This window comes from Artemia franciscana, chromosome 11, assembly GCF_032884065.1.
Source record: "Artemia franciscana chromosome 11, ASM3288406v1, whole genome shotgun sequence".
In the NCBI taxonomy this organism is placed as follows: Eukaryota; Metazoa; Arthropoda; class Branchiopoda; order Anostraca; family Artemiidae; genus Artemia; species Artemia franciscana.
The window spans coordinates 43,473,408-43,497,203 of NC_088873.1; the positions used below are offsets into that span (position 1 = coordinate 43,473,408).

General features: G+C 35.7%; 1 protein-coding gene across 4 annotated transcripts in view; it reads left to right on the top strand.

Annotated features, from left to right (window-relative positions):
- LOC136033262 (dopamine beta-hydroxylase-like) overlaps positions 1-23,796 on the top strand; it is a 157,743-nt gene that overhangs the window by 95,157 nt on the left and 38,790 nt on the right. For all 4 annotated transcript variants that reach the window (XM_065714015.1, XM_065714014.1, XM_065714016.1 and 1 more), the window contains exon 5: positions 16,824-16,908. In XM_065714015.1, the coding sequence (XP_065570087.1) occupies positions 16,824-16,908 (85 nt within the window). The remainder of the gene's footprint in view (positions 1-16,823; positions 16,909-23,796) is intronic.

A 23,796-nucleotide genomic window follows, 5' to 3' on the forward strand; every position in this document is an offset into this window, starting at 1 on the left:
AGGTGCATTAGAGCAAACACATTAACTTTAAACTCGTAAAGGAGTCATTGTGGTCTGGGCTATATGTGCAGGACGTTTTTCTTATCCCAAGGTGCGTTAAAGATTAGTGAACAAACACATTAACTTCAAACATGTAAAAGAGTCATTGTGGCCTGGGTTGTGGGTACAGAACTTTTTTCTGATCCCAAAGTGCTTTAGAGATTAGTGAGCAAACACATTAACTTTAAACGTGTAAGAGAGTCATTGTGGCCTGGTCTATGGTTGCAGGACCTTTTCCTTGTCCCAAGGTAATTTAGAGATTAGTGACCAAACACATTAACTTTAAACATGTAAAAGAGTCACTGTGGCCTGGGCTATGGGTGCAGGACCTTTTTTCTTATCCCAAGGTGCTTTAGAGATTGGTGAGCAAACACACTAACTTTAAACATTTAAAAGAGTCATTGTGGCCTGGGCTAAGGGTGCAGGACGTTTTTCTTATCCCAAGGTGCTTTAGAGATTAGTGAGCAGACACATTAACTTTAAACATGTAAAAGAGACATTTTGGCCTGGGCTATGGGTGCAGGACGTTTTTCTTATCCCAAGCTGCTTTAGAGACTAATGAGCAAACACATTAACTTTAAACATGTAAATGAGTCACTGTGGCCTGGGCTATGCGTGCAGGACCTTTTTCTTGTCCCAAGGTGCTTTAGGATAAGTGAGCAAACTCATTAACTTTAAACATGTAAAAGAGTCATTGTGACCTGTGCTAAGGGTGCAGAACATTTTTCTTATCCCAAGGTGCTTTAGAGATTAGTGAGCAAACACATTAACGTTATACATATAAAAAAAATCATTGTGGCCTGGGCTGTAGGCGTAGGACCTTTTTCTTATCCCAAGGTGCTTTAGAGATTAGTGAGCAAACACATTAACTTTAAACATGTATAAGCGTGATTACTGCTTGGGCTATGGGCGCAGAACTTTTTTCTTATCCTAAGGTTCTTTAGAGATAAGGGAACAAACGTATGAACTTAAAACAAATCCTTAATAATTTCATAGCTTTTGTGACCGAAACTCGAACTATCTTCTCAATTGTGTCATCCTAGCTGAATTCTACAATCCTCCTTTTTTTTGCACCGTCAATCCAACCAATTTAAAAAAAAATGGTACATATTTATTTAGGTACTAAATGATACGTTGAAATATCGATTGGACTAACCATTTCTAACATATTATTATTATTTTTAATACGTTATTTTAACAATATATAATCCCAAATTCGAAATTTCTTCACAAATTCGTTATCCTAGCTGAACTTTACAAACCTGTTACGTTTTTTTTATTTATTTTTTTTTTGTTTTGTTTTTTAAATCGTGAAAACCATCATTTTTTTAAAGACCAAAAATTGGTATACAAGTATTTAGAGACTAAATTAGACATTGAAACATCGATTGGGCTAATCACTTTTAAGATATTTGTTTGAAGGTGATAAGGGTGAGGGATAAATGTCAATAAGAGAAAAAGGGTAATTTAACGTCTCTTGCATTACTGCCCCCTCCCATCCAATGGCAAAGTTTTTTAGTCATTGAAAAGTTAAAAAGAATGAGCAGAATCAATTGTGGTGTGCTAAAATCTTTTAACAAAATGGTGTTATTGATTTTTCAATAGATTTGTTAGAAAAAAAATAGCTCTAAAAGAAGATATACCGCTAAAACTTCATATGTAACGTTAAACGTAGCGTTAACGTCAAACGTAAACTTCAGTAAAGCTGTAAAACTTCAGTAAAATGTGGCATTACAGTAGAATGCCCGTTAAATGTAATGTTACATTTTACTAGCCATCTGACAAGGATTTTGTTTGTCCTTTGATTTAATTGCGTTTGCACGTTTGTTCGAGCTAAATGTCTGCATTGGTCAAATTTTGACTGTATGCTCTCTGGAAAAGAGTTCCCCATACTAGGCCCTTAAAACCTCATAGGGAACCCAGTCAATGCTCCCCTTCTCTATGGGATAACAAAATTACCAGTGTGACAAGTTTTTGCGACTATGGAACCCCCTACGCCCATGAAAATGATCTTGCAAAACCAAATGACTTGTGCAATTCTAATGTTGATGAGCAAAAACACTCAATTGGCAATTATACGACTGTTTCATATTAAACGCTTGTGATTTGTGAAAGCCAGGAGAAGAATTTTGAAATCCTTCAGCGTAATGCGCTGTCGCTCTGTACTTAAGGACATGAACGCTTTAAGATTTGTTCAGAAATTAGTCGCTTATAATAATGCGCATTGCTTTGTTCTGAAGGATATGAAACCTTTTAAGATTTATTTAGAAATTACCTGAATATGGAAACTCTCCATATAATACATAGAGCTAGATCAAAATATGATATAAGATCAATAAAAATCTCGGAGATAAAAAAAAAAAAAAATCTTAAAACACCAAATAGCGCTGAGACCACGAGTAGCCGCTACTACAGCAGCATCTTTCAAAATACTACGATAAATGTAAAAAACTTAAATAACAGACTTCCTGAATCTGTATATCAGGGTTTTTCTCACACATAATCCTTCAGTCAGCTTCCAGGGTTTTACACCCTCTGAAATATAAAATAAATTATTCTTAGCAATATTTATTGATGATAAACTAACACTAGCAGAAAAGTAGCAACTTCTCGAAAAGCCTATTGCTTTCATCACAAGACCAGCCAAACAACGAATAGAAAACATAGCGACAGTGTCACCAGCAATTGAATTTAGGTAATAATCCGAGATAAAATCCGAAAATAACATATAAATAAATTAGGTACAGAAGTGAGCAAAGTATAGACCCCTGTGATACACCAAAAGGCACACAATGCGATGAAGAAAAAAGTCACTTAACAGAGTTATACACTTAACAGAGCTTCCACATAAATAATTTTTGCAACGATCTAAACTTACTCCTTAAATGCCTAAATAATCTAACCTAGGTAATAAAAGTTCTATCTACCGTAAAAAATACTTTCCTTGCATCAAAATGTACTGTTATGGCGATATAACCTTTTTATACAAAATAAATAAAAAAACTATTTTTTTTAACTGAAAGTAAGGAGCGACATTAAAACTTAAAACGAACAGAAATTACTCCGTATATGAAATGGGTTGTCCTCTCCTCAACGCCTCGCTCTTTATGCTAAAGTTTTTAATTGTTTTAAAACGTAGAATTGTGGGAAAGAGTCAAACTTTAGCGTAAAGAGCGAGGGATTGCGGAGGGGACAACCCATCTCATATACGGAGCAATATCTGTTCGTTTTAAGTTTTAATGTCGCTCCTTACTTTCAGTGAAAAAAGACTAGTTTCTTTATTTAATTTCTGAACGTTTTTGAATTAATGCATTTTTTTTATTTTGGCTCTCTGCACATAAATTATTAAAATGAAATTTGCATATTAATTCTTTTTTGGCTAAATGGCTTTCTCTTAGTTTTGATGAGACGATTTTGAGAAATAAGGGGTGGGGAAGGAGGCCTAGTTGCCCTCCTATTTTTCGGTTACTTAAAAAGGCAACTAGAACTTTTAATTTTTAACGAACGTTTTTATTTGTAAAAAAATATGCGTAACTTAAGAATTAACTTGCGTAACAAACTTTTATATTCTCATATTTTTATTATGTATATGCGGAGGTTTGTACCCTCGTTAATACCTCGCTCTTTACACTAAATCGTAAGTTTTGTCCCAATTCTTTAAGAATGACCACTGAATCAGAAAGGCCGTAGAATAAATAGTTGAAATTACTAAAAATACTTTAGCAGAAAGAGCGAAAGAATACCTCGCTCTTTATGCTAAAGTATTTTTAGAACCCCTCATATGCGTAATAATCTCTGTTCGTTTTAGGTTTCGATGCTACTCCTTACTTTCAATTGAAAAAAACTTTTCATGTTTATTTTTTCATTGTTTTTTTTATAGTAATGCTAGAAAATCCTGCGCCCTTTTCATTGAATTTATCCCCTCCATGACATATTCCTCCAAGGAAAGATCCTCCCACATAGCCCCCTCCCCTCAGCCCCACCCCCTAAACCAAAAAAGTTACCTGGAAACGTCTGTACACTTCCCAATAACCATTACTGTATGTAAACACTGGTCAAAGTTTGTAACTTGCAGCCCCTCCCCTAGCGATTGTTGGGGAGTAAGTCATTCCCAAAGACATAGTTATTATGGTTCGACTATGCGGAACAAAATGGCTATCTCAAAATTTTGATCCGTTAACTTGGGGAAAAATGAGCGTGGGAGGGGGCCTAGGTGCCCTCCAATTGTTTTGGTCGCTTAAAAAGGGCACTAGAACTTTTCATTTTCGTTATAATGATCCCTCTTGCGACATTCTAGGACCACTTGGTCGATACGATGACCCCTGGGGAAAAGAAAAAAAACAAGTAAACAAAAAAAAAAACAAATAAACACACACCCGTGATCGGTTTTCTGGCAAAAAATACAAAATTCCACATTTTTGTATATATGAGCTTGAAATTTTTGCTATAGGGTTCTCTGATACGCCGAATGCGATGGTGTGATTTTTGTTAAGATTCTATGACTTTTAGGGGGTGTTTCCTCCTATTTTCCAAAATAAGACAAATTTTCTCAGGCTTGTAACTTTTGATAACAAATATTAAATTTGATGAAACTTATATATTTAAAATCAGCATAAAAATCCGATTCTTTTGATGTATCTTTTAGCATCAAAATTCCGTTTTTTAGAGTTTCGTTTACTATTGAGCCGGGTCGCTCCTTACTACAGTTCGTTGATTATTAATTAACTTTCGTTGATTACGTATTCGTTGATTACGTTCACCACGAACTGTTTGATTATTAAAATTCAGCACAATGGATGGGAGAATGAGTCGTCGAGTGACCATTCCGAAACCCGAAAAGCGTTTCACTTAGTAGGTATGTTAGATGCGATGGGCATGTAAGCATCAACGAATTATTTTTTCCAGCATTTTTAGAATAGCAGTAGAATCGAAGTTAGTCTCCAATCTCCAAAACCAGACCAGTCGCTCCTTTCAAAGATCAGAATAGCTTTACTGTGCTTCAAAGCTTGTAGAAAGGTAATAAGAAAGCTTGTAGAAAGGGTAATACAGTAATAGAGTGGAGTATGAATGGTAATACAGACATAATTCCTCTTTTTAAAGTTCTCAGATTCCTAGCCAAAAATTCCAGCTGAAAATTATTTTCGAAGTTTTCTTTATCTTGACCATTGTACACTTTTTAAAATGGACTCAAGTTTACTACATCAAGAACCAACAGATTTATCACTAAAAAAAAACTTCCTGTCTTCCTTTGCGCTATCCAACACTGGGGAGCCACCTTGAGAATATATTGCCTAAAATGGTTCGTAACGACAATTCTATCACTCACAGAACATCCATTTATATCAATACAAAGTGACTGGCCTCTGTGTTCTTTTCCCATAAAGTCATTAATGACTCAAAATGTCGCTTAGCTATCTCTCTTGTGATCTGAGAACATCTTTTGGAATACTTCTTCTTCGCATGCTATTTACTTTATTTCTAACTCTCCTTGACTACAAAATCTGCTATTAGCAAGTTCCTATATTAGCAAGTGCACATAAAGCAAGTTCCTTTTATTTATAATGTCAATCAGGGTTGCCAACAGCGGTAAAATTGTACCACTTTGGCACATTTCCCCTCTAAAGGTATATTTTGGTACAATCAGAAATTTCCTGGTACATTTTACAAAATGTGGTACAATATGGCACAGTAAGATTTGACTAGGCGTCAGGACGCAGCGAGCGGAGGGAATTGTTGTTTTTATATATAGGTGAGCAGCTATTTGGAGGAGTGACACCAAAATGGTCTCTGCAGGGGAAAGTAGGTCTCCCAAAAATCTTTGAAAAAAGATATCTGATACGTTGTTCTCTATATTTTAATGTAATTTTCCGACCGTCCACGTGTTGTGCGTAGCGAAAAAAAATGTTGTCGTCTTGCCCGTAGCACAACGCAAAAAAAAGATATGGTACAATTTTTTGATCAGTAGTACAATTTTAGGGCGTTTTGTGGTACTTTTTCTTCCGAAGTGTTGGCAACACTGATGCCAGTTGTTTTTCCTTGATCCAAGGCTTTCGTGGATTGCGTTTTTTTTTAGCCAGTTGCAATGGATAATTTCTCTCGTTGACCGTAAAATAAAGGCATAAATTGATCGTTGGCTGGAGAAGAATCACTGGAGGTCTTCAGGACCAAGCTCCGCTTGAAATGATTCAGCTCCTCGACAAAGTATTCTTTTTTCTTTTTCTTAATCGCGTGCCTGTATTTCCTTTGAGTACTTTTTTAAGATAGGTCAAGTGAGCCTATACTAAGAGATGATCAAAACCTGGATATAGTAATAAATCAGATTAACTTTCTCTTTCGGCTTTCGTGGATTGCGCTTTTGTTGTGCCAGTTGCAATGGACAATTTCTCTCGTTGACCGTAAAATAAAGACATAAATTGATTGTTGGCTGGAGAAGAATCACTAGAGATCTTCAGGACCAAGCTCCGCTTGAGATGTTTCAGCTCCTCGGCAAAAATATTCTTCTCCATTTTTCTTCATCGCGTGCCTGTATTTCTTTTGTGTCCTTTTTCAAAATACGTCAAGTGAGCCACTACAGGGAGATGATTTAAACCTGAATATAGTAACGAATCAAATTAACTTTCACTTAAATAACTGCTTTCCATGCATCCCCAACATTATCAATTAGCATCACAGATTGATGAAAAATTCGAGTAGGGAGACTGAACTGGGTAGCTAAAAGCATTTTTGAATGCAACAAATATAGTTAGTGAATAATTGCTGGTAATACACCGAGTGCCTTTCATTACATTTAAACCGAAAACTATCTTGTTTAAAACAAATGCCCATTAATGTGCCTTTCCGTTGCGTAGACATTGTAATAAATAATTTTTACAACATATTCTTGTGGTAGAGCATTTTTTGAATAACTAAAAGAACGAACTAAAATCTATCGCAAAGATTCTGGGTTTAACGAGGAAAAGCCTCGTTGAATTACATAGTAATTTCTGTTCGTTTCAAGTTTTGATCTTACTGAAAAGAACTTCACTAAAAAAGACGGTTTTGTTTTCTTTAATTTATGTTCGTTTTTATACTATTTCCAGGTTTATCCAACATATCATCAGACTACCTCTCCCTATATCCCCCCCTCAAAGGCTCACTGATATTTACTTAGGTCTTAAAAAGTGCTTTTTTTAGCCTTCGGGAACCAACAAAGGTATCAAAGGGACAAACATGCAGTCGTTACGCAGTCATTATTCAGTCGTTGAACAGTTAAGATCTAACTATTCTTTTAAAAAGGAATAATCTCAGTTTCAAACCAGTTGCTGGTAAAGGACTTTTATTCTGATTTAATTAGACACTGAATTCTTTCAGTAGTTACGAAATAGTGAGAACATTTTTACGTCTTATAAACTATTAAAAATATTCATTCAGTATCTGTAACCAAGTGGAATATCTGACGTCACCGAATAACTTGAATTGACTGAAGGTTTTGTCCGTTGCATAAATTGAACTCTTGGCATTATTAAAATAAGACTTATTTCAAATAAAATTAAAGAGCGGTATGTCAGTTTGGCAGTAATGAAGATTATAGTGGCACAAAATTGTATCCGTATTGGCAAGACCTGTGGAAAGTAGAGCTTTGAATTTGTTCATGTCATTCCAAGGAATGTTTACACAAGGCCAGAATTAAGGGGATAGCCATATCTCTAATGATGCAGAATCTCGAATAATGGCAAAGGTCACCCTAATGAATGGTCAGTTGGAAAAAATAGACCCAATTTTCATCAGAAATAGCGGGAATAAATGGGGGGCTGGCCCAGATATCAGAGGCACCATTTGGAGGGGGGGGTCAAATGCCCACCCCAGATTTTCCAGGGGGCCCAAGCTTCCACCGAAAAGGGCCCTTTGCCGGCCATAATAATAACACTATCTGCTATTAACCATTGTAAACTTTGAAAAGAGGTTAGATACTTTATTAAATTCTCAAGTTCTGTCAAATGCCCATTTCCTAGATGATTATATTAATATTATAAATTCTGAATATTTGCAGTAATTCCTCTAAGTTCATAGACTAAAATAGGTCAGTTCCAGGCCTATCATTCCTTGATGGAATCGTTCCTTGTTATCTTCCAATTGCACTACATAGAAGCAATTATGCGAGCGACGAAATCGCTGTCTCAGCAGCTCCATGCCGTCACCATCGACTTGGTTATTTCTCGATCGCGCACCCTGATTCAGGCCACAAGAAGCAAACTCACCGACCTGCGTTCAGATGCTTCATTTGTATCGCTTTTCAAGAAGGCTAAAGAGCTTACACCAGAACTCGAAATTGAAGTACCTGCTGTGAATAGACCCGCGACTAGACCCTCCTCTGTTGGTCAGAAAGGACGACCTTGAAGAACTCAAAAGATCACCAAGCATTGGAAACAATTTGTGACAACTTTGACGCTAGGAAATAATTTCATCGAATCTGGAAATTGGACTGCTACTTTTGCGGATGAAATGAAGCAAGAATACTTCAAAACTTTTGACCATCTACTAGCCGAATTTGACAGAAGGTTCACAGATAACTTGCCAGTGCTGAGTACGCTCGAAGCTTTGGATCCAAGCTCAACCAAGTTTATGGACACAGAGCTGCTCAAGCTTTTCTCTTCTCTTTAGGGCGAGCTGGATATCGACAGCATTCTTCTCATTTCTCAAGCTGGTATTGCCAAGCGTTTCTTGCTCAATGAGAAGAAAAAGCCGGAAAACTTCCTAGACATTGTTGACCATCTTCAGGCATTACCAGTGGCTTACTCAGGAGTAATTAAAGTACTTCGTATTGCTGCCACACTTCCTGATACAACAGCGAGCCATGAGCGTTTGTTTTCTAGCCTAGAAATAGTGAAAAACTACCTGCGGTCTACAACAGGAGATGATCGTCTCAGTCACCTCCTTTTGATATTTGCAGAGAAGAATTTAGTAAAAAATTTGGACTACAACCAGCTTGTTGACAATTTTGCAAAGATGAAAGCTCGGCGGTTCCCCTTGTTACCTTGAATGTTGTTATATTTTTTTTTTATCTTGTTATGTTTTTCCTTTTTGCAAATATATTTGATCTGGAAGATTTCTGCTGAAGGAAAACTGAGATTTTGGTTACAATCATGACAATGAAGGTTACTTTCACCGACGTATTGTTTACTTAAATAAGAAAGTTTCTCGCTGAGGAATGCCAGTCTGTAGTCTGGTTGAATTTTCCACTTTCAGTTTAATCACTTAACTTCGTTGATTGTATTCTTCGTTGTTGTAATTAATCTTAGAGGTCAGTGTGGCTGAGTATCTCATTTGGTTACAGTACATTTTCAAGCAACACACGGGTGCTGAAAATGCATTTTTACTTAGAATATTCGATCAATGTGCTGCCAAAACCCGGATTTTTCTTACGTGACACAAAGTGAATTGGGGGGGGGGGCAGATGGAGTTCATGCCCACCCCAAGATTTGGCCCAAATGGCGCCTCTGCCAGTTATCAATTGAGTTGGAGGGAGCGATCGCTGAAGTTAAGGCAGAAAATATAAATACGCAGCGAGAAGTGGATTCTCTGAGAACTGAACTGGAGAAGATGCGACTTAAAATGAGTAATATAGAGGCTGATTCGAAACGAACAAAAGTAATTTTGTATAACTTTGATCCGTCAAGACGAGCGCAGACATTAGGCTACTTGAAGATGTAGTTGCCACTTTTAACCAGTTTAAACCGAATGCCTCGATACATCTTAGCTACATAAAAGACGTTTTCCGCAATAAGTTTAATCAAAACCCCCGCCCCGTTTTGGTTAAATTTACGAGCACTTTTTCCCGCTATCTTGCTCTGAAATCAGGTCAACATTTTGGACACGCAAAAATTTGGATTACGCCTGACTACACAACACGAGAATTACTTCCGAGAATGAAAATGAAATTTACCCTTGAGGTAGCGAAATCAGCGGGAAAAGAGGTGAAGTTGCGTGGTATGAAATTGTTTGTAGAGAACAAGGGTTATATATACAACTAGCTGTTGGGGTTTGCGCTTCATGCCACCCCAACACCTAGTTGATGGGGGCGCTTCGTGCCCCCCAAGCCCCCTCCCCCCGCGCGCGTAAGTCGTTACGCGCCATATTAGTTACGCGCCAGTGTAGTTGTGTCTCCCTGTGTCCCACCTGTGAATATAGATAGATATATAAATATATATATATATATATATATATGTGTGTGTGTGTTTTTAACTACGTAAAACTTGCGAATATACAACATTCTTCGATATCCCATTGTCTGTGCATATAAATAGATTGTCAGGTTTACCGACTCTTGAACATGCAACATAAAACTGTCCATGGGAAAAATAATCCGTATTCAGATCTATACCTCATTATTCTAATGATTGCCCTTGAGCTTTGTTGATGGTGATTGCTAATCGAACATTCCCTGTGACCCCGTCGCCATTTATATATCCCCCTGTGCCCCCGGCGTCCCCGTTGTAGTTGTGTCCCTTTGTCCCGGTCGTCATTTATATTCCCAGTATCTCGGTCCTCATTTGTGTCCCAGTGTCCCAGTCTGTAATTCCTCTTTGAGCGTCCCGGTCGTCATTTATATTCCCTGTGTCCCGGTCGTCATTTGTGTCCCGGTGTCCCGATCTGTAATTTATCTTTGAGTGTCCCGGTCGTCATTTATATGTCTCGGTCGTTATTTGTGTCCCAGTGTCCCAGTCTGTAATTTCTCTTTGAGTGTCCCGGTCGTCATTTATATTCCCTGTGTCCCGGTTTTTAGTTTTCTTTTTCTCCTTTATTTTTCAGTTTTTTTCCTTTTTTTAATTTTTTTTCTTTTTCAGTTTTTAGTTTTTTAATTTTTTTTAGTTTTTTTATTAGTTTTTAGTTTGTTTTTTTTTTAGTTTTTTTGTAGTTTGTACCTTTTTTTCTTTTTTTTTCTTTTTTAGTTTTTAGTTTTTTACCTTTTTTTATTTTTTTTTAGTTTTTTAGCTTTTTTGGTTTTTTTAGTATTTTCCTTTTAGTTTTTTTTTTTGTAGTTTTTACCTTTTTTAGTTTTTTTTTCTTCTTTTGTATTAATGCTAAAACCAAGGTTCGAACCTGGAACCTCTCGGACCTAGAACCTGGAACATAACGCTTTACCAACTCAGCTACTTCGGCTTGAATACATTCGTTTTTGAATTGGTATATGATGACTAACTTCATGACGACATACAGCTCAATCCTTATAATGATGTCAGTCGACAGACAGACAAACAACTTATTTTTGTATATATAGATTTCGAAACTGATGCGATAGACGAGCGCACAGTACCTGGTGGTGAATATAGAAGGGGAGTTGCTAGTGCATACCAGGTATTGGCTGTTAGAGGTTGAAACATAACGTTGAAAGATTGCGGAAGACCGAGAGCGGATTCGCAGTTATCAAATTCAGGCGTCACATCTATGCAGTCATTCGGTAGCGCATTTAGTGATTCTACAAAATCGCAAAATGAAATCGAAGTGCATAAAACACCCTTGTCTGTTGCTGCGCCACAAGTTGAAAGGGGCGCTCCAAAGAGAGGAAATTCTGAAATTATTAGCCCGAATGATAGTGCGCGAATTACAACAAAGCCACCTTTTCTTAGAGGTAGGGCCACAATAAATGAAAGGCAGATCACACCTCGTAAGCAATCTTTCCAAGATCAAAGTAATCGGCCAAAAGAATAGGGAGACCAGGGCCATAGTGCTGTACAGGAAAGAATAAATATAGTGCATTGGAACATTCAAGGATGGAGTGAAATGAAAATTAATAGTCTACTGGTATCGCAGTGTATGTTTGATATTGTAGCATTATCTGAAACATGGTTGGAAAAAGAAATTCAGTTTGAAAGGTTTCGGTATTTCGGTGTCCATCGTAAAAAATCTAAGAATGGACGAACTTATGGAGGAGTCGCAATTTTTGTATCTGAAAATTTTTTGTCTCAGCATGAAGTCCAACGGCTGAAGAGTGTTTCTTGTAATTTGATTAAATAAAAAAAAACAAGTTTTTTTAAGTGAAAATAAGGAGCGACATTAAAACTTAAAACGAACAGAAATTACTCCGTATATGAAAGGGGCTTTTCCTCCTCGACACCCCGCTCCTTACGCTAAAGTTTTTTATTGTTTTAAAAAGTAGAGTTGCGAGAAAGAATCAAACTTTAGCGCAAGGAGCGGGGTGTCGAGGAGGAAAAGCCCCTTTCATATACGGAGTAATTTCTGTAAGTTTTCAGTTTTAATGTCGCTCCTTACTTTCATTTAAAAAAACTTGTTTTTTTTTATTTAATTTCTGAAAGTTTTTGAATTAATGCATGTCTGATTTTGGCTCTCCGTACATAAATTACTAAAATGAAATTTGCATATTAATTCTTTTTTTGGCTAAATGGCTTTCTCTTAGTTTTTGATCAGACGATTTTGAGAAATAAGGGGTGGGGAAGGAGGTCTAGTTGCCCTCCAATTTTTCGGTTACTCAAAAAGGCAACTAGATCTTTTAATTTTTAACGAACGTTTTTATTAGTAAAAAAAAACGTAACTTAAAAATTAACTTACGTAACAAACGTACGTAACTTACGTAACTTACGTTACCTTTTATCCCAATTCTTTAAGAATGACCCCTGAATCAGAAAGGCCGTAGAATAAATAGTTGAAATTATTTAAAAAATTTTTAGCATAAAGAGCGAAGTATTTATCTCCTCCTAAATACCTTGCTCTCTATGCTAAAGTATTTTTAGAACCCTTCATATGCGTAATAATCTCTGTTCGTTTTAAGTTTTAATGCTTCTCCTTACTTTCAATTGAAAAAACTTTTTCATGTTTATATTTTCATTGTTTTTTTATAGTAATGCTAGAAAGTCCTGCGCCCTTTTCATTGAATTTCTCTTCCCCCATGAAATACTCCTCCAAGGAAAGATCCTCCCATATAGCCCCCTCCCCTGAACCCCACACCCAAACCAAAAAAATCCCCCTGATAACGTCGGTACACTTCCCAGTAACCATTACTGTATGTAAACATTGGTCAAAGTTTGTAACTTGCAGCCCCTCCCCCAGGGACTTTGGGGGGTAAGTCATCCCCAAAGACATAGTTATTATGGTTTCCGACTATGCGGAACAAAATGGCTATCTCAAAATTTTGATCCGTTGACTTTGGGGAAAAAATGAGCATGGGAGGGGGCCTAGGTGCCCTCCAATTTTTTGGTTACTTAAAAAGGGCACTAGAACTTTTCATTTCCGTTAGAATGAGCCCTCTTGCAACACTCTAGGACCACTTGGTCGATACGATGACCCCTGGAAAAAAAAAAACAAAAAACAAATAAACACGCACCCGTGATTTGTCTTCTGGCAAAAAATACGAAATTCCACATTTTTGTAGATTGGACCTTGGAATTTTTTCTATAGGGTTCTCTGATACGCTGAATGCGATGGTGTAATTTTCGTTAAGATCCTATGACTTTTAGGGGGTGTTACCCCCTATTTTCCAAAATAAGGCAAATTTTCTCAGGCTCGTAACTTTTGATGACAAAGACTAAATTTGATGAAACTTATATATTTAAAATCAGCATAAAAATCCGATTCTTTTGATATATCTTTTAGTATCGAAATTCCGTTTTTTAAAGTTTCGTTTACTATTGAGCCGGGTCGCTCCTTACTACAGTTCGTTACCACGAACTGTTTGATATGGTTAAGAGTCAAAGCCGATGGACGGTTTATTATTTTTTGTGCAATTTATATCCCTCCAGAGTCGAGCTCGTACAACGAGGAGGATACGTGGTGTATATAAGAGGGTGAAAAACGTAAATTTTCTATTCAGTTTCCTTCTGACTTGTTTTGTCTTATGGGGGACTTTAATGGTTATGTTAGGGTTACTCCATAAGTTTTGATGTCACCTCATGCCTGTACGGATGAAGCTGCTTGGGAGGTTTGGGATGATTTAGTAATTCATCTCCCTCCTAGGGTAAGTAAGGACCATAGTAGAAGAAAGAATAATTGGGGCCGTAAAATTTTGGATTTTTGTGGTAAGGAAAATGTTGTTATTTTCAATGGAAGAGTTGGAAAGGATGGAGATGTGGGAAATTTCACTTGTTTTTCTGGGACTTCTCCAAGTGTAATTGATTATATTTTGGTGGATATTCCTCTTTGGCATCTATGTGCGGATTTCAAGGTGATGGCAGTGGTAGGTTCAGATCACTTGCCTGTTAGGGCTACTTTTGAGTTGGTTAGTTCTAAGAAACTAGCGACTAATAGTGATAGGAAGAAAAAACGCAGGAAAAACTGAGGATTTAGGGATTAGAAAGGCACTGAAAGTAACAGGAGAGAATGAGAAAATTTTTCAGAGTATGATGACGAGTGAAGAAGTTCAGCAGGAATTAGAGAAATGTTTGGTTTTACTAGGTGATGGACAAATAGAGGAGTCGTTAGCATTAGTAAATGATGTTGTATATAAGGTAGGTTCAAAGTTAAATTTTAGAGTTAAGAATTATATTAAGAATGGATTTTTTTATGACGATTGTGAAAGAAAACGCCGGGAAGTTTTTGAGGCACTGGGGAAAGCGAGGGATAGCATAGGTAGTAGGGAAAATACTAGATTTTATATGGATTATAAGTTGATTTGGAATAAGTATAAGAAAATGTTGAAGATTAAGAAAAAAGAGCATGAAATTAGGACAGGAGAGCAACTGAAAAAAAAAATTATAGAGAAGGAGATATTAGGACCTTTTGGCGCATAGTCAAAAATTCTATAGGAGGAACAGAGGTTTGTGATGGTATTCCAGTAATAGATTCTTGGCCTACATATTTAGAGGAGAGAGAAAACGAAGTGATTAGAGACCAGGGAGGAACTAGTTTAAGTGTAGATCTGGTATCTGCTTTACGTGATGTAGTTGATAGGCCAATGCAAGAATATGATTATGATTTGGTTGCTCCCATCCAAGTAAATGAAGTTTGGGAGGCAATGAAAGGAATGAGAGGCGGGTCTGCTCCAGGTTTAGATGGAATACCAATCGCACTTTGGAAGTGGGGACGGGTGTGGCTGCTGCCTGTTATAGCAGGGATGTTTTCCGGTATATTGAACAGTGCAGAATGGCCCTTGTCTTGGGCTATGGTAGGGACTGTATCTAGGTTAGTTGCTACTAGGCTAGAATCTCAGGAAGTTCAGGTTTGGTAAGCTGAGAAGGCCACCTCGCCCTCCCTTGGGATATAGGTGGAGGTCAAGGAGAACTAGGGCGAAGAAATTTAGCTAAAAATGGGATTGGCTCCGGATGATTTGAAATGGGTAATATATGTAAGGGGAAATTTTATGTCTCGTGTAGAACGTAGGAAATATTTAGGGGGAAATAGATTGAGGGATGGTCCTTACAGTTGCCCTATGTGTGGAGAGATGGGTGAGTCTTTGCAACATTTTTTAGGGGGTTGCAGGGAGTTGAGGGATTTGCGGTTTGGAAATATTTGATAGGGAGGTTGGGGGGAGAGATTGGATTTCGGAAATTTTGAGAAGTAGGTGTTACTTAACTATAAATAAGATTGGAAAGTTCGTCCGGGTAGGTGTGAGGTATCGTGATGTTTTCTTAAATAATTAGTTTAATGTCTTTTCAGTCTATGTTTGCTGCTGTATTTTTTTCACTTGTTTTGTGTTTGTCACCATGGCCCAACTGGGATTTTTGTGTGAATAGATCTATCTAATCGTGTATAATTTCTGTACATGCTTTATTGAAGTTTTGATTTAACTGTATATTTTAATTTCTTATATACATATTTATTAAATATTTATACATTTTTTTGAAGCCTGAAATGAATCAATTCAGCATAATGAAGCTGGAAGAATAGTGTAAATTACCCATTTATTTTGGATGTACCGCTTGAATCTTAAAGAACAAATTCACCACCACACGTCACAATGGCCTCTGAAATTTTAAAGTTCAATAGATAGATAATTTTATATAATTATAAAATTAAATAAAATTTAATTAATAAAAAATAAAATAAAGAATAAAAAAATTTAATAAAAATATCCTTAAAATTAAATATTAAAATACGGAATGATTTTTTAGTAATTATAAGCCGATAGGTTTTCTTAGAATTTTTCCTTGATGGTATTTTGGACCCTTTCGGGCTAAATTTTGTTTCTTTGTGTCGTATAACGACAGAAAATATTTTTCTGTTCATTAATCTCTTTTGCTATATGACAATAGTAATAAAACTTTCAGTTTTCGGTATAGTGAGCTGTCTATCAATTTTATGTTCCCACTGAACGGATTCGATAGCCCTTTGGGAAAACAAATCGAAAGAAAATGGGCATGCATCTGTGACTAACTTTCTTAGACACAATACAATATTTCACCTATTATCGAATATTGGCTTATAAAGTCTGCAATAGAGTTCTCTTACATGCTCTCTTTGAATTTTAGCAAGATAACTCATTTCCCCCTTTGTTTTCCTCTTTTTTGTAAAGTTGGGGAATATTTTCTTAGGTGAAAAAAAAAGCTGATGAGTAAATCTAAATTTTTGGAATCATTTATCTGGAATCACCATGAAAATTCAGTTTTTTAATATATGTATTGTTGTCAAATTTCTTTTGTTGGGCTTCCAGCCGTCCTAGTCGTTAGCAAGCTAAACTTGAAATCTTGTATCCTTGAGGATATTAGCCCGAGTCCTGGTGGCAAATGTTATTTGGTTTGAAACGAGGGTAATTCAGTGACTCTGTAAGCTTAAATGACCCAGCTATGAATGGGTGTTTTCTCTGCAAGACAAAACATAAGTAAAACATAAATTAATTTTCCTTGACTTTTTCTTAGGAAGCTGGACAGACTTTCGGTGGGAGCAGTTTTAGCCGTTATATAATGCTTGAAGTTCATTATAATAACCCCCGTCTGAAGAAAGGTATGTTTTCCGCTATAATTACAACTGTTGTATCTATGAGAAAAAAGGCAAGGATAAAGATCCTCCGTAACCATTACTGGTGAATAGGGCATCAAATTGACGTTTCTGTTGCTGATTGTTTCATTTCTGGCCATGTAACAAGCTTTGCGGTGGCAGGAATCCAACTCCAGACCCCACATTGCCAAGCAGAGCATCAATTCACCGTGCTACCCCATGGTATATACGAGGGACAGGGCAAGTTTTCCAAAACAGTGAAAACTGTAAATTATGTAAAATTAAAGACATTTGAACTAATCGTGGAAATGCAAGGGGTCAGGTTCAGCATTTGAAAGACGGAAATATTATTTATATAAAAGTTGGGTTTCAAACATTTCAATATAGTCAATTATAGTTGGACTAAAAACTTGAATTGTTACAACTATTTAAGCGGACAGCAAAACAAAAAGATCATGAACTATATCTTAGATAAAATACATCTTTAACCTATCGGCAAAAAGGTTCTTTTCCAGACAATCCCTTAAAAATTACTTGACTTGCTTGATTTGATTCTCCTACCCATTAGGCGTCAGCCAGCGTCGGGAGAGTAGACGCCATCCTCCTCCAGGATACCCGGTCTTGAGCGGCCGCGGGTGTATCTTCAAATCTTACTCCTGCCATTTTCAGAAACTGGTATAGACTATCAGATAATCTCATTTTTAGACGACCGCATGATCATTTTTACTCAGTGGTCACGGGGTTGAAATTATAGGTAGTGGAACACGGGATTTATTCCATGGAATTCTGGAATTCAAAGAAGATGACCGTAACATCCCAGCGTGCGCTGTGCTACCAACAAGGAAAATTAAATCTGCTTCACACGGGTTAAGAGGTTGGCGTTACTGATCATATCAGCAACTTATCAGTGACATATCAGTAAACAATTATATCAGTGAAGTCCTTCTATCTTTCAGAGCCCTTTTGTTTGAGTCACATCCATCTTTTTCAAAGTCGAGACAGCTGTTAGTCAGGCTTCTGCACCGTATACCAGAAGCACCAGGTTTCTGCACCGTTCGAGAACATAGATATAATAAATATCCCCATCTTTGTGAGACGACTGACAGCATGGCTGTGCCAGATTTTTTAGACTCCCTAGGATGGAAAATACACTGGCGATTCATGCGTTGACTTTTCTCGCTACTGAACCATCCCTTGACAAAAAAGGAAGCGAGATATGCAAAATCATTCATGACTGCTACTTGGTTTTGACATACCTCGACTGCAGACAGGATTTTCGTTTAGCTCCAGGTGATGTTGATCCCAATTTTGCTAACATTTTCTCTCATGACTGTTAGCGCTGCATCAAGTTCTTCTAGGGAATTTGTCATTAGTGTCAAGTCGTCGACGAAGTAAGCGTCACTCAAAAGTCTGTCACCAAGCTTCCGATCGAATATCCGATCGGGTAGTCGTCTTCTTAATCAAATAGTCAATCACGAAATTAAACAGTTCGTAAGTTGCGGCGCATCCCTTCTGAGCTCCTCCACAAATGCTGAATGGTTGGCAACCCTTCCCCTTCACTTCACAACTTCACAATACAGCTTGGTGCTTGTTCATACAGATTTTCGAAGAAAAAGCAGAGCTTCTGTGGCAGACCAGTTGCTCTGAGTAAGATCCTCAGCTTCCTAGCTACAAAGTGGAAAGCGACTTTGAAGTTGACAAAGGCTATTAATGCCTGCTGTCAGGCATTAATATCCTTAATTATTATTCTGCCTGTCAGGCAAAAGAAGCCTTATCTTCTCTATTACTTGCCACAGAGTGAATGTTTACTCGGTTGTGGAACAGCCGAATGTTTGCTCGCTTGTGGAATAAATCCTGCTTATTATACTCGTCAGTTTCTTGAAAACATAAGATTAGCCCTAATTAAGTGAAAACCTAAGATTGGCCAATTAAGTTAGCCAAAAATTTAAAAGGGGAATATTACAAAATTAAAGGTTCTTTTGCTTGTTTGACTATAAATAATCTGTTAAGAGAAATACTGAAGCCATACTAATCGAACTGAATGCTTCCTGATGTACTAGCTTTCGAAGTTAAGGCTATATGGAAATGCAGCTAGTTTTAAACGACAAATAGAGAAAATCTAAAGTTCATTTCTATAAACACCACTTATAGTGTTAGAAAGCCTGCATGTTTGCTATAGAAGCTTTGCTATAAATAACATGATAGATGTTTATACCAGACGCATACTATAAGCAAACTATAGTATAAAACAAATAACTATAAAATATAACAAAAACTTTATATAAACATACTAATAATAATAAACTATATATAAACATACAAAAAAATATATAAACATACTATAAAACAAGAACAAGTAAGCATTTAGAGCGAAATATCTAAAAATATAAAACGTCGCGTAAAACGACCTTTTCTTTTTGAATTTGTAAATTCCTTTGTGTCGTACAATGTAATCGAAAAGGACCTACTTTGGATTAAATACATGAATTTGTATTGTTTTATGTTGTATATTGTAAATTACAATTACTTTTTTAGTAATAATTTTCACTCCCAATGAATTACCCAAACATGGCTACTGCGGGAGGGATGAAAAAAATAGTAAGTAAAATGTTAGATACTTAGAAAAAATTTTAAAATATTAGAACTAAAACATTTATCGTATTGTAATATTATCGTTCTTTCATTGATTTCTTCAGATAAACTATGATTATAAGATTTGAGTAAAAATAGATCCACGAAAATAGCCTGCAAAGATAAAATTTCTTATAAGAAAAAAAATTGCTCCCAAAATGGTTGTACCAACTTGATGCATACACAGTTTATATTTCAGTATGGATTTTCAATAACTTTGAGTAATTTTTATTAATGTGATCTATATAATTATTTTTATTATTACTTTGACGTTATCAAGTTTGACGTCCATAAAGTGTTTTATTATTTTAAAAAGTAGAGTCGTGAGAAAGAGTCAAACTTCAGTGAAAACGGCGGGGCACTGAGGAGGGACAACCCCTTTCATATACGGAATAATTTCTGTCCGTTTTAAATTTTAATGTCACTCCTTACTTACAGTTAAAAAAACTTGTTTTTTCATTTAATTTCTAAAGGTTTTTGAATTAATGCAGGTTTTGATTTTGGTTCAATGTATATGAATAATCAAAACGAAATTTGTATATTAATTGTACTTTTGTTTGGCTAAATGGCTTTCTCAAAGTTTCGATCGCATGGTTTTGAGAAACAAAAAGACGGAGGAGGGGGCCTAGTAGCCCTCCAATCTTTTTGGTCACTTAAAAAGGCCACTAAAACTTTTCATTTTATTTACGAACGTTTTATATGTAATAAATATACGTAACTTACAAAATAAACTTACGTAGCGAACTTCTATATTCGTATATTTTATTACGTATATGAGGGGTATGCCCCCTCGTCAATACCTTGCTCTCTACGCTAAAGTTTTATTTTGTTACAATTCTGAATTACCCCTGAGTCACAGAGGATGTTTAATTAGAATAAACAGCTCGTTTGAAATTGCCGAAAATACTTTAGCGTAAAGAACAAGGTATTGAGAAGGAGACGAAACCCCTCAAATACGTAAAAATTTCTGTTCGTTCTAAGTTTTAATTTTGCTCCTTATTTCCAGTTGAAAAAAATTGTTTTGTTTTTTTCTATTTAATTTCTGAATGTTTTTAAGTTAATGCAGGTTTTGATTTTGGCTCACCGTACAAGAATAATGCATGCAAGAATAATACGATATTTGCATATTAATTTTACTTTTTTTTGGCTAAATAGCTTTCTCCAAGTTTTGATCGGACGATTTTGAGAAAAAAGGAGCGGGGAGGGGTCCTAGTTGTCCTCCAATTCTTTGATTACTTAAAAAGTCCACCAGAACTTTTAATTTTATTTTAAGAACGTTTTTTATTACTAATATACGTAACTTACAAATTAGCTTACCCAATAAACTTCTATATTTCTATATTTTTTTTCAAGCATATGAAGGGGTTCGCCCCTTCGTCATTACCTCGCTCTTTACACTAAAGTTCGAATTTTGTTCCAATTCTTTAAGAATGATCCCTTAATCATAAAGGCCATTTAATTAGAAAAAACAGCTCTTTTGAAATTACTAAAAACACTTTAGCGTAAAGAGCGAGACATGATAATTTCTCTGCGTTTTAAGTTTTAATGTTACTCCTTACTTTCAGTTGAAATAACTTGTTTTTTGTTTTATTCAATTTCTCATTGTTTTTTAAATAATCCTGGAGAATCCAGTGTCCCCTTCATGGAAATCCTTTTACCCCATGATATATTCCTCCATGGAAATATCCTTTCATGTAATCTATATATGTATTATAAACCATAGAAAGTGGTTTTAACAGTGAAGGAAAGGTTGACGTCCATACTATTGGACAGTAGGAAACGTAAGATCGGATCAAGGAGTGAAAAAGGATTTCCAAAATTGATCCGGGGAAAATATGCTTAAGTTTCCTTAAAATACCAAGACTCCAGCATATCTACATTTTAAATAAGATATGCATTGGTTTCCCCAAAGACATAGTTGTTAGATTTTTTGACTATGCTGAACAAAATGGCTATCTTGAAATTTTGATCTGATGACTTTGGGGAAAAATGAGCGTGGGAGGGTGCTTATTTACCGTACAATTTTTTGTAAAATGGCACTAGAAGTTTTAATTTTCGTTAGATTGAGCCCTCTCCCGATATCCTTGGACCACTGGATCGATACGATCAGCCCTTGGGAAAAAAACAGATAAACAAATTGACGCGCATCCGTGTCTTTCTCTTTTAGAATCCGTTTTCTTTTGGCAAAGAATGCAAAATTCCACATTTCTACAGATAGGAGCTTAAAACCTCTACATTAGGGTTCTCTGATACACTGAATGTGATGATGTGATTTTCATTAAGATTCTACTACTTTTATGAAGTTTTTCCCCCTTTTTTCGAAAATAAGGAAAATTTTCTCTGGCTCGTAACTTTTGATGGGTATTACTAAATTTGACGAAACTTATATATTTAAAATCAGCGTAAAAATTTGATTCATTTGATATATTATATTAGTATCAAAATTCTGCTTTTTAGAATTTCGGTTACAATTTAGCCGCCTCGCTCCTTTACTACAGATCGTTACCACGAACTGTTTGAAAATCTTTTCACCCAAGCAGTTTTATTTCTAAAAACATTGTTCTTGTCAAATTTCGGTCTTTACTTCCAATTGAATTTCATTTTTTTTTCTTTATACCCCTTGAATTTTGTTTATCCTTATTAAAAAATTATTAAGTTGCATGTCAGTTGGTTCAAAAACAAGAAGCTTGATAGTTACGTCTTATAGCCACCACACTCAAGCATCAATGTAGTTCCCACCGAGCCAAAGCTAATGTTGTCTGGTATAAAGACCTTGGAAACCGGTTATTGTCTCATGTTCGCGACACAAGGTCTTGAGTGTGGTTGCTATAAGAATAAAGTACCAAAAGTTTTTTTTACATATGCTCCAGTTACGTACGTAGGGGCTGGATATCACTGATCCTGTTCTTCTCTCCTTAAAAAAAAAATATGTGGATTTTTGTCATTTTTTTATACTTCTGTACAATTCGTCTGTTGAGAGCAGTTATGCCGAATCTGTTTTTCTGAATAATCGAGGAAAACAAGTTTCAAAATTTTGACATTTGTATCTCAGAATCGGCTGTAGCTAAAGCGCTGATGTCTTTCAACAATGTCAATTAGACCAGTCGAAAGAGATTTTTTTTTTTTTTTACACAAGATAGCAAACACCAAAAACAAGAACAAAAATATGGAATTATTTTCGCAAGACAGTGGGAAACTAACTAGAATGAATTTTTCGGCCCTGTGTCCAAGGGCCGAATAGGACCATAGTGTGGTCTTATTCGCTATTTACACAAGATAGCACCGAACGTAATTTTTTGCTCAGAAGAGTCAAACTTTAGCGTAAAGAGCGGCGCGTTGATGAGAAAGCAGCCCCTTTCATATACGAAGTCACTTCTGTTCGTTTTAAGTTTTAATGTCGCTCCTTACTTTCAGTTGAAAAAACTTGTTTTTTTTATTTAATTACGTATAAGATCGCATTTTATTGCAAGACTTAATTTATTTGTGTGATTTGCTGAGGACCGCTCTTGCATAAAGAGTCAAAATATACATTTAAGTCTTAAAAAAATTCGCTGTCTTAGGTAAATTTTACCATCACTTTAGCTGTTGTTGTTTTATTACGAAAACTCTAATTTGTAATTCTATAATTGGTCTTTAATTATCAGGCAGCATATGAAGTTGAACTTCTTTTAAGTGCTAACCATTGAAAAATCGAGTTATTTTTACACTATTTATTTTAAGAAAAGAAACAAATCAGATTAAAGTTAAAATCAAATAAAATCATATTCGTTGAAACATTTTCAAATATTTGTTTTTAATTTTAGTTTTAAGATCGTATTTTATTGCAATTCTTAGTTTATTCATATATGTGCTTTGATGAGAACAGCTCTTGGATAAAGAAGCGAAATATTGATGAGGCGTATTGAAAGAGGCGTGAATTAATAAATATTGATTGATTGATTGATTTAAGTCTTAAGAAGTTTCACTGTCTTAGGTAAATTTACCATCGTTTTACCTGTTATTGTTTTATTATGAATACTTTTTTTGTAAGTCTATAATTGGTCCTTAATCATCCGGCAGAATATGAAGTTAAATTTTCTTTCCCGTGCTAACCATTAAAAAATAGAATTATATTTACGCTATTTTTTTAAGAAAAGAAATAAATTAGATTAAAAATAAAATCGAATAGAATCTTATTCATTAAAACTTTTTTATATTTGTTTTTGATTTTAGCTTTAAGATCTATTTTATTGCAAGTCTTATTTTATTTATATAACATTGCTG